The sequence below is a fragment of the Alexandromys fortis genome, unplaced genomic scaffold, assembly GCF_014885135.2.
Source record: "Alexandromys fortis isolate MF-2015 unplaced genomic scaffold, M_Fortis_MF-2015_v1.1 scaffold_131, whole genome shotgun sequence".
Taxonomy (NCBI): domain Eukaryota; kingdom Metazoa; phylum Chordata; class Mammalia; order Rodentia; family Cricetidae; genus Alexandromys; species Alexandromys fortis.
Window position 1 is genome coordinate 3065899 of NW_026068023.1, and position 12373 is coordinate 3078271.

A 12373-nucleotide genomic window follows, 5' to 3' on the forward strand; every position below is an offset into this window, starting at 1 on the left:
CTCTCTCTCTCTCTCTCTCTCTCTCTCTCTCTCTCTCTCTCTCTCTGTGTGTGTGCAAGCACAGTGATGTTTGGGTAGTGACATCATTAATACAGTGATGCACCAGAAATATTTTGTGGCAAGAAGAGCCAGCTCTCAGGTGCAGCATACAGAGATGAGCACATTGGTTGCAAGTGACCCGGCTTAGCACTCTTCTCAAGTCCTGCTATTAGAAAGATTCCTAAAGATTTCTTCAAGGCTAGTGAAAGACATTGTAACTTTAGGGACAAAGCACATAGAAAAAGCAAGTGGATAATGTCTTCTAGAAGTCGAGAGCTCAACGAACTTTGCACAGCCTGACTCCTGCTTGCAGGAAATTTGTGGGATTTGGTTTGGTTTGTATTTCTCCATTAGCCTCTCTCCATTCTCTCATGATCACACTTGTCTTGAGAAGAGCCTTGGAACAAGCTCTCAAGTGAGCAGACTGGTTCTCCCCAGGGGCAGGTCACAAAGTATTTTCTGAATGACTTCAGAAATACATAGTGTAGTAAGCATTCGAGTCAATTCTTTGAAGACCCCTTTTTCTCAGGATTCTTTCAGATATTATCATACAGTTAGTCAGTGTAAACTGGTCTTCTAGAACTCACTGTTATTTTTTAAGATGTTATGGTTTAAAAATGGGGTGATGATTTCTTAAAGGTATGAAATTGTGGTTTGTGATACTAACATTAGGTCTGAAATTTTAGTAGAGGGTGAGGTTCTGGTTGGTGACTTTAGAAGTCACCTCTCATTGAAACTTGGGTTTTCATGCCATTTCTAACCAACCTCTTAGAGACTTCCTGGGCTTGCACTCGCTTGTCCTCTTCCCCTTTTCTTCCCTCCCCCCTCTCCCTCTCCTCCCTCTTTTTTTTCCCTCCATCTACCCCCTAAGGAAATACTTTTAATTTGAAATAAAAGAATAAAAGTTTCTCTTAATTTTATTTTTGCCTCATCCTCATTCTTCTGAGGAAGAGAAGACTCTTTAAGAGCTAAACTACATTGTATATATTAGTAATTTCATGCTTATTCCCTTAAGATTTGTTTCATATTGCAACAAAACTGCAGTTTACACCACATCTTTGCAATAAATATTTTAAAATATGCTACAAACTTGAAGTTTTTACTTCTGGGCATCGACACTGTGCCCAGATTCTGCTGGTGCTTCCTTTTGAGAGCCTGAGGACCCATCTGGTTCTTAGTGATAAACACTGTCTTTAACTTGTCATGTGCCTTGAAATGACATTGTTCTACAGATGACCTTACGTCTAATAATCTTTTGAAGGTATCGCTAGATAAGGGTGTCGTATGATCCCCTTCTTGTGATTATGGCTTTTGCAGTTTGGGTAAGGAAACACATGGCCCTATATATGATCTTAAACTTATCTGTAAGTTCCGAGAGCTGGCTTTCAAAAGGAAGTCCTTCATGTGCACAGGTTTCATTTGCAGTGTGATACTGAAGAACACATGATGAGGATCCTCTTCCGATAGTAGAGGAGTTATATTAATAGGGTAGGAAGTCCATTTGTATTTATAGTTTGATTAAAAAATAATAATCTGAGCACCCATGTGGTTCACATAACATGCATTCAAAAAAGCACTTATACACATCAAATAAAAGCAAACAGATACTTTAAAAAAAAACAGAAGTCTTTTTCTTCATTGCACAGAATTTTCCTAAAATATTTTTTGTACATTGCAAGGATATCATGTTTAGATTAATGGTCTTAGAAAATGTAAGAGTCACAGGATAATACTTCAAACATATAGATTAAGATTATAGGATGCTTAGAGGCATGCAAAAAAAAAAAACTAGATCTAGAATAGCCTGGTTTATAGTAGATTACATAGCCCAGATTGGACGCCTTCCACAAGCCTGAACTTTCAGGAATGTGCCTATTCCTTCGTTCTCACTTGTCTCTGTAAGAAGTTGGATGTCTTTGACACTCTGGGATGCAGGGTATTGTGAGCGCAGTCCAGTGTGATGAACTTAATACGAAAGGTGCATGAGAAGCATCAAGAAGACATGTGCTTTCCTGAGAAAGAACATGAACTCCTGAAGAGGGAGAAAAGGAATCAAGTTTCCAGCAAGCGGGTCCCTTGCAGGGTGACAGAAATGACAGAGGGGTGTAGCCCCCCTTTTTTCCTGTAGGAATAACAAGTCAGAATATCATGGAGATAGGAAATATGTATGGCGATACGTACGCAATTTTGAATAGAGTGTATTGTTTATAAAAAGTAGAGGCATGTGCATCCAAACTGGATGATACCGGTTCAAACCAGTTTTGGGAGAAATTTTTTTTTTCAGTTCTTTATGTAGGAACAAGCTTTCAAAGTAGTGATAGCTCCAAACTGATGGATCAGTGATGTGGATTTTAATAATGTAAGTCCTTAATATTTCTGGTGGAATTCTGATGGTCAGGCTAGAATCATTTAGGAGACTGAGCTAGAGATCAGCCAGACCCTTACAGTGTGATGTCACTGTGGACTTCTTTAGCGATGCATTCTGTCTAAACATTCCATAGGCTGTTCCACCATTCACAAACAGATCCTTCAGGGTCCTAAAGAACATGTGCTATTTATTTTTAGCTAGATGATCATGGTATCTATCACTCTATAGGCAGTAGCATCCAGTTTCTGGTCTGATGAAATGGGTAAGAACACAGAATTCAGAATCAAACATTAGCTTTCATCCTCCAACCACTCCCTTTGGGGAACAATCACATTAGATTCACAGAAGTGAGTACCAGCACATGTAAGCGCTTGGCTATTTGCATGCTTGCATGATTTCAGTCTCTAATTAGGAAGAGCTCTAAAGAATTCCATGTATGGTATTAAAGTATGCTTAAGTCTCAGGACATAGTTTAGAACCGATTACAGGAAGATCAGCTTCTAAGCAAATGGTGTGTATTTGCTGAGAGTATTTCAGTAAAGATGTTTCTTCCAACTATAGCAAACTATTCCCTGGTCAGTGCCTCCACCATTGAGGTCACCTGCCGTGTTGTCATTCACATTCATTGGAAGCCCTCTTGTCAATATGGAGTATGGAAGGGAATTGACTATAAAATGAGTGAGAAATAAAAGACTGCATTCTGAGACATACAGATACAGTGTGACATTCATTCTCCACAGAATGGAGCTACATTGCAGATACCAAATAAGTTGTTCATGAAAGACTAATTTTTCAGAGACAGGAGAAATCTTTAAGTTACTATCTATCAATAATAATTTCTAAAGTCATTAGATAAAATGCTGTTCACGCTTTTACACATTAATTTATTTCACAAAGTTAGGAAGAAGTTACTTAATCCCCTCAAGTAATTGCCCTACCAGGAAATCAGTGTCCTTAGTAATACACTTTGTATTTTTCAAATGAGTAAGTCTATTGTGTGTGTGATTTCTTATTTCTTTAGTTTAGTGTCTGTTGTGTGTGTGTGTGTGTATGTGTGTGTGTGATTATTCTTCTGTATATGCATATATATGTGTACACATGCATGTAGAAGGTTAAGGCTGACTTCAAGTATCTTTGTCATTTAAAAATTGATTTATTTATATTTCACGTATATGGATATTTTGCATGAATGCATGGTTCATGCACTGTGTACTTGCCTATTGCCTGCAGAGATCAGAAGAGGGCATTGAATCCCCTGGAACTGCAGTTACAGATAATTGTGAGCCATCCTATGGGTGCGGAGTATCAAACCTGTGTTCTCTAGAAAAGCAGAAAGTGCTCTCCACCACTGAGCTGTCTCCAGCACATCTGTCAAATGATTATTAGTGCCTTGCATTGAACCCGGAGCTCACGGGTATCACTCTCCTTCATGAAATTTGAAGCATGCTTTTACAGCAGTATCACTAGGTGTTTGGGTATTGGCATTTCTGTTCCAGTGTGTTCACAATGTTTTGATTATAAAGTTATAGTTGGCTTATTGTCAAACTAAACTCAATGCCAGGAACTATTTTTCCACATCTCCCCTTTGTTACCAAACTTTTATCATGTATCAACACGATACATATTATTATCCAAAAAAGCCCAGCTTAGTCCACATTTAAAAAAAAACCATCATTCATTTTATACAAGTTTTAAATGTAATTTTGACAAAATTATTAGATTTTACTGCAGAAATCTTAGCACCATGTCTGTTCAAGCAATGCAAAGAATTTTGGTGAAGGATACTTTCAAATATTCAGCATTATAATTGCCATTTGTAATTGAATGCATGTATTCATCAGATAAAAGGTATTTTTACATTTAAAGGATTTTGTAATGATTCATATCTCTTGGGAAATTTCTCCTCTCTAGCAAAGTTCAAAAAAATTTTGTCATGTTCTGTTACATGGTTCTCAATCAAAAGCTCAAGATAAAACCATTTCATTTAAAGATATGTTTTATCAGGATGTAACTGTAGTGTGTTGAATCTAATGAGGAGTGACTGGGGAAAGAAAATTTGATCTAACACAGGCTCTAGATTTTAGAGTAAAACTTTAATGCTACGAAATTGGATTTTTTACAATAGATGAGAACATCCCTATATCTCAGAGGGGATCTTTCAGTCTGGTGATGGGTAAGGTACCTATGGCCTTTGCAGGTTTGCACTTTCAGTCCTCACCACTGTTTAATCTATATGATGGAGAGAGAAATTAAACAGTATATAGGGCTCATTCAGCCAAGACGAACGAAGTTACACCTCATCCTTCTTGCCCCATTGTCAGTCTCCCCTTCCAAAATGAATTAAAAAAAAGTCTGTTGGAAAAAATGTATGATCAAAATATCTAATGATTACTTACAAACCTGAAAAGGTTTGCAGTCTTGTGAGGATGGCTTTGTTAATTTAGCCTTCCGTCTACGCCATCGGTTAAGTTACTCCAGTCCCACACTGGAAGAGAGACATAGTTGTTTAGGCCCTTCCTCCAGGATTATGACTGCACTTGTAAACCGGAAGGACCTGATCACCAATGAAGAAACATTGGCTCTGCATAGCCTCTTATGAACAAGGGGACAATTGTTTGTGGTTTTTATTAGCCAAAACTACATTTGAAATTTCCACACACATGGAGAGCCAGAACAATCGTCTCCTTATCTAAAATAGCTCTGAAGCTTGGTCTGGATATAACCCAGACTTGTCTGAGTCTGCTCACTCGGTGTGGTATCAGGAAATTGAAAATGGTCCTTGTAGCCCTAAAGGGATGTCATTTGGAACACCTTTTGGAGGCAAGTAAAATGGGAATTGTGCCCACATTGCTTCTTTCTCTAGCCAAGCCCCTATTTTTGCAATAAAATTTGCTCATTTTTAGAAAATGGCACTACCTGTTTATGTATTCAGCGGTCTTGCTCTGATGTATGTAAATTATAGCATTGCCCCTTAGTTATGCTCAAGAATCATATTGTAACATATTTTGATGTAATCTGGGAGTTGTGGTAAGTCATCCCTGGTCCTGCTGACTCCTGGATAAATTGTTTGATATTGTACTAGTCTAAATAAATTAACTCATATGAGCTCTGTGAAATTCTAAGAGCCGCTGTGGTTTTAGGCTTTGCCAAGTGTTCAAGTCCAGAAACTGACCCATTTGGTTTACTTCCAGGTCTTTTCCAATGGACACCTTGCCAGCGAAGAATATGATGTTCCTCCTCGGCTTTCCCCTCCTCCTCCAGTCACCGCCCTTCTCCCTAGCATAAAGTGAGTTTCCTTGAGTTTGGAGATTGTGTGGCCATGCGTAATGAGGTGGAAAAGAGGGCTGTTAGGGGTATTAGTACGGAAGCTGCAGGGTGAGTGGAAAAGAATCAGTAAACGAAAGAGCAATTGAGTCATGCTTATATAAATTCAAGTGTCTGGTGTTGAGACCTTCTGGTTCTGGTAATAGCGCCTAAAGACTTAGCTCTTGAGAAGACTGGTAGAGCAATGGGGCAAGAAAGCTTAGTGCCCTCCATCCACGGACAAGGCAGAGCTACACAGCAGACTCCCTCCTCTTGCCTTCTCGTTGACTTTGACCCACTACCCAGTTTGACATCATTAAAGTCCCACCAAACTCCCTTCTTCTCAGATATCTTCAGCACCAAACGTCTATTGATTGTCCTTATGAAATTCTTCCTGTTCAGTTAAGCTTCCCATTGCCAACCCAAACTCCCAGCTAGACTTCTGAAAGACCCTTCAGAATGCCATCATATCTACTGTAAGTTGGTATCAGTAGACATAAAGCTAGGGCATTGGGCACATGGCATGCTGGGCCATGAGGTGCTGTCTAGCCCAGTTTCCATTCCCTTTCATCTTACATAGTCTCCTCACTGAAGCCGATTTACTTCCCCAGCCCTCTTCCCTCTCCCAAACCAGCGTGGCTTTCTCTTTTGTAGCTTTGTCTTCTGCTAGTAGTAAGAGCCTTCACAATTTTAAGCCGCTAAAGGATTTCTAATTTATTCCTAATGCTTGCCCTATAATTGTGTGCACATCTGTCTGGCTTGTTTATCCATGCAGCACTCCTCCCCTGTGCCGTACCGCACTTTTTCCTCAACATCCATGTCTCAGCCTCTGTTGTTTATAAAAACTCGTTTGATTTCTGTTCAGTGATTAATAGTGATTGGCAGTACCAGGCCTGATAGTGTATACCTATAATCCCAGCAATCGGGAGGCTGAGGCGGGAGAATTTCCATCACTTTGAGGATACCGTGAGAATATATAATGAGTTCCAGGGCAGCCTAAGCCAAGAGGCTCTGTATCAGAAAATAATAGAAAAACCCAATTTGCATTCTTGTTACAGATTATTGTTCTCGATGTAAGTAATTATATTCTCTGATACACTGTTTTCCTAATTTTAAAATGATAAAGATTTATATCTTCTGATACTCTGATGGGAAATTAAAAGGGAAATTTTTTGATTGTTTGATTTTTATCTGCTAATAGCTTCAAGTTTTTCATTTTCTGTGTCTGTTCATTTATTTAGTTTGTTTTGGTCTATGGATCAATTTGTGTATCTTACACGTGAGTATCTCACAACTATATTGACAGCCAGCTAAGGTCTTCTTTTATGATCAGAAGCCTCAGAACTTCTTAATTTCTTCTCTGGAGGTCTTTGAACTCCCACTAGATTTACAAAAAGAAGCTAAACCTCAGCTTCCAAAAATCTATATACTTTAGAAAGTAATATTTTATCATGTGTGATGTCAAAAGAGAACAGTACAACAGATGGTGTAATGCTCATTGGTTAGTTTTAGGAGTTTCAGGGAAATTGTTACAAACTTTTCCAGAGAGACATGTTTCATGGATGGGGCAGAATATAAGTCACTGAAGATAGGCGCAGTTTAGATACCGCACTGCCTGGCGTGGAGAACAGAGTGGAATTTAATACCATTCAGGGAAGAGCAGAGAACCTTAGCTTTTGGAACTTTTTCTGAAGGAGCTGCCAGGTCTGTAAGAGACACAGCAGCCAGCACAGTTAAAAACACTCTGTGTCATAGAGTCTTGGCAGTGAGAACAGCTTTGATAGTCTAGTTCCATGCAGGCTCTTAGATATGTCCGTAAGTAAGACATCTGAGCTAGCTCCATCACCTCTAAATTCAGGGTGTTAGCGAACAAATTAAATGAGATGATCCAGTTACTGATTAACACCCCACACACCCCTGTGGTTATTTAATTACAGATGAGGATGATTGGAGAAGGGGTTGTGGTTTTTTGTTTACACTTGGTCCTTTTATGAATTAACATGAGCAGCAAAATTATAGCAGAGTACATTAACTGATAAGCTTCTCATACTTTGTAAGAGCTCTTAAGATCAGGTTATTTTCTCTCTATTTTCTAAATTTTTCTCAATACTTTTTCATTGATACCTATTTTAGCATCATTTAGATTATTTATGGAGATGACTTCATGCTTTCTTTTGTCACTTGAGGTCGTCACATCCATTTTCCCTCAGAATATATATACTATTTTTTCCTGTGAAATCATGAAATTCTGAAGTCGGCAGTAGAGTAAAATCACAATAGGCTCCACGCTTTATTCCAGCAGTCATTAGTTCCCTGTTTCGGGGAAGGTACCCTCCTTGGGCTTCTGACTTCTTTCTGGCTGATAAATGAGAAGATAGGTTTAACTTGAATGTTATCTAAACTCCTTTGAACTTCAACTCTCTATGCAACAATTGCTGTGAGTTCTTCACTATGTGGTGTTAATTATATTGGAAATTTTGGTGACCTGAATAATGTCAAGTATCATTGGCTGACCATATTCTATTGCATAAACCAGTATGAGTTGAACTATTGTCCTTACTAATGTAACTCTTTTTTTAATATTTATTTATTTATTTATTTATTTATATATTATGTATACAATATTCTGTCTGTATGTATGCCTGCAGGCCAGAAGAGGGCACCAGACCCCATTACAGATGGTTGTGAGCCACCATGTGGTTGCTGGGAATTGAACTCAGGACCTTTGGAAGAGCAGGCAATGCTCTTAACCTCTGAGCCATCTCTCCAGCCCACTAATGTAACTCTTATAATGGTTGTAACACTTTAATTATAATAGTTATATTGTTTATATTATTATATTATATATTACATTATTATATTATAATGTTGATAATAAAATTGTATGTAGGATAATATTTACATCATTTATTATTAATACTGCTCTACTTTAACCCATTGGAGAGTATGGTCTGATTCCAGCAAGCGTGTGTCATAGAAGGATGATAGAGATAAGGTCTTAGGAAAATTCCTATGTTCACTGACACAGGAATCTTACACATTTAGATCCCCATTGCCATCTTAGATTCTTAGTCAGTGTTCAAACTTCAGGCCAAAGTAAAATTATAAATCACTGCCTAAAAGAAACTTATGGTTCTCACAAATGGTGAAAATCTCAGGGTTAAATTAAAAATACCCAAATTATTAGTTAGCATTTAGTTTCAGTTGTCTAATTAAAGTGGTTTTCAAGATTATTAAACATTTGATACTGGTATTTGTTTTTCTTAAAGGCAAAGGATGTTCTGCGAGGTTTCCTTATTGGCTAAACTTCGTCCTGGTGATGACAAGACTGTTATTTCTGAAAATAGGATAGTGTAGAGTAAAAGTGACAGAAACAGTTATTGTTTGTATAGATACTTAATTTCCTGAATTTTTTTTCTAAATGGTTTCTACTTAACATTATTGACACTTAACTATAAATACAAAGCTTTGAGTAAAATTTGAACTATAGGTATTTATTATAATAACTTATATTGAGAGGACAAAAAATACCACATGAATTATTTTACTTTATATTTAAATTAATATAGAGTATAGTTCACATATAAATATGTATTTTATATGCTTACTAAATTATATTTGATTTCATTTTCAAGTTCAATCAAATGGAAGACTAAACGGCTCAACATTTATTGTCCTATACTGTCAAATTTATTGTACTATACTGTCAAATGAACAGAGACAATATTCTAAATCGTAATGGAGCAGATACTTCCAAGTAAAAGAGTATTGTAGGATGCGGAAGGATGTCACTGCTCTCAAAGAATCGTTTCCGTATGCTTTGCTATTTACAAATGAACCATTGTACTTTTGACATATTAATCACAAGCTTTCAAATTCCTTAGAACCAGTGCTTCTTGGATCCTACTTTTCTTAAAGGGTTCTGTGTTGTAGGAGGTGGTGGTGTTTATTGTTGCTACATGTCTTTTAAGTAAATAAGGTACTAATTTAAGAGGTTCATTGAGAATGGAAACCAATTTTTGTCCAGCTCTCTTATTTCCATTCTGTTGTGCTCACTGGAGACTGGGGAGACCGAGATTAATCCCCCTCCCATTCGGAATGAGTGCTGTAATTAAGCAGAGTAGAAAGTAACAGCTGTGTTGGATGTTGTCAGAGGTGAGTGCCCGGAGGCAAATCAAAGGTAGAACAGGATAACTAATGACACACAGACTTTCCCTAGAGGTGAACTCCTGAGGAAAGGTCTCTCTGGTAAGCTGCCCCTCGGGAGAAGGGAGGGAGGGAGCCCAACCTGTGTGTGTGAAAAGTGTGATCCTGGGGCACAGGTGTGAGGCAGCTGCAGCTCTGTCCCCAGGTTCAGAGCAAATCTGTGAAATACTCTTCTTCAAAGCTTCTTCTAAAGCTCGGGCCTGCAGCATGCTCCACTCTGCCTGATAGCATGAAAGAACCCTCAAAAGCATTGTAAAAGTCAGGCCAATATTAATTTATGTGCTGCAGTCATAAAATGATCATGTCAAATATCACTATTTTGTTTCGCTGATTTTTAGACTTTGGTTTCTTTGAGTGACAGATGTTTTTATGTGCGTAAGGACAGTGTAGCACAAGAAACAGGAAATAAAACGTGGCTGCTTAAAGTTTCACTTTAATAAAAACATTTTTACCCTCTACTGACTACCGTTGGTGAGTGAACAGATTCATCTATATAGAAAACAGGTAAGATAGTGTCTTATTTAAAATGCCTTTCTGTCTAAGGAAGGTTCTGAAAATCGTTGCTCTCTTTTTACCAGCTTGGTCATTTTCTTCTTTAATACCCCCTCATTATCTTTATCTAAAAGCTTGTAAGTGCTCAATTATGTGCAAAGTCAGGTAATTCTTGATGAACTTAAGGTCGTCCCTTAAACATGTTGCAGTTCAGACACAAACAGTAAAATAGCAGTATAGTAAACACATCTATGAAAGGACATATGCTAAGTGTACATAATAGAAAAGGTCAGAGGAAGTTATTGAATTTGCTGCCAGTTTCACAGGGATTTTTATAGCCACCAGAAATGTGAAGGGGTCTGTTTTTGTTTTCAAAGAAAGTTGATGGGCTAAGAGTTGTTCCCATTAGAAATGAAAACCGCTTGAGGGTGATATTTGAGGTGTATTGTAGGGGTGAATGGTAATGGTGAGCAGGTAGTCAGCTCTGTGCTTACACCTTACGCTGGGAATGTGTGCTTCTTGGGTGGAATACACTTGTGAGCCTTTAACTTGGAAAGGTTTAACTACTCCCCAGCTAATACAGAAAAGGGTCTTGCTGATGACGAGAAAGTCAACCTCTTTCTTAACATCAAGCATACGCTTTTGCATTCAAGATAGGAAGTCAGTGTGCGTTTAGGACGGCTCAGATAACTTTCAAGTTAAGGAGAGGATAGTTTTGGAGCCTGGAAAAATGTATCCCCATGTGCAGTGACTCAGGAATTACAGCAGAGTGCAAGACTCAGCAGGAATGTGGAGTAGCATAGCAGTGTTGAAGTACTGGCTCCAAATGGCTGAGTGATGACTTGGCATCTCTAACTTGGAGCCAGCCAAATAGCTTGTCTGCTCTTTTCCTCTGGGATCCTAGAAATGCCATTTGAGGTATATTGTGACTGAAGTCTTCATGTCCTTAAGTCTACCATCTAGCTAACATATACACAAACTGTGATCTTCAGTTCATTTATGCCACCTCACCACTTGTTGACTAACACAGAAAGGTTTGGAGGCGTTTTTTCAAGGGGAAAACTGCCACAGCTAATTTTGCAAGTGTGGGTTTGTGTTGGGTGTGTCCCACGCAACTTCTTTCTTACTTGAACCTTTGCCTCCTGTTTCATTTCGTGACAGAGGTGGCTTTCATTCTTCTTATTCAAAGAAATGTAATACTGAGTGAAATGTGCTGAACGGGTGTTAGAAATTGGTTTATGTGAATTTAGGTAGAATATTATAATTCTCAGGAAAATTAATCAAGGTAGAATGTGTAATATTGAGCAAGGTCACATTATCTCAGAAAAACTAAAAATCACAAGTTCTCCTTACAATGTATTCTAGCATGCAAATGTGTCTGTGTGTGTGTGTGTGTGTGTGTGTGTGTGCGCGCGCGCGCACGTGCCTGGGTGTGTGTGTAACTTGTGGGATACACTGTAAGATTGGGAAGAAATATCAATGGTTAATCTTAAGTGAAGAGAAAGGATTCGGTAGAGGTAATGGACACTTGAGTGTGTATAAATACTCACGGGATGTTGTGACTCATTAAAGAAGGATATGATAGGAGTTCCCTTTCTCGTTTTAGCTCTGTCATGCATCTTCCATTCTGTGCGGTGGATTAGTGCATAAATATATTGGGTGGTGAGGGTGTAATAGCCATGTGAAGTCTCACAGCTTCAGCCTGGCTACTCTGTCTGTACCCAAGCTCTTTAAAATGTATAGACTTCGGATCTGCTTAATTTCACTTGGAGGTCTCTTTTTATTTAATAAAGTTTTAATGAATTTTTAAAGCATTAAAACCTAAGAGAAAGTAGGGAACTTTTTTTTATTTTTTAAATATAATTTTTTTATTGAAAAAAAAAGATTTCCGCCTCCTCCCCGCCTCCCATTTCCCTCCCCGTCTCCCTTTTCCCCCCTCCTCCCTCTCCTCTCCCCCTCCCCCCC

The 12373-nt window shown here is 38.3% G+C and overlaps 1 protein-coding gene across 3 annotated transcripts in view; it reads left to right on the top strand.

Moving 5' to 3' along the window:
- Window positions 1–12373, top strand: part of Cblb (Cbl proto-oncogene B) — a 178388-nt gene that overhangs the window by 142071 nt on the left and 23944 nt on the right. For all 3 annotated transcript variants that reach the window (XM_050163448.1, XM_050163449.1, XM_050163450.1), the window contains exon 13: window positions 5599–5693. In XM_050163448.1, the coding sequence (XP_050019405.1) occupies window positions 5599–5693 (95 nt within the window). The remainder of the gene's footprint in view (window positions 1–5598; window positions 5694–12373) is intronic.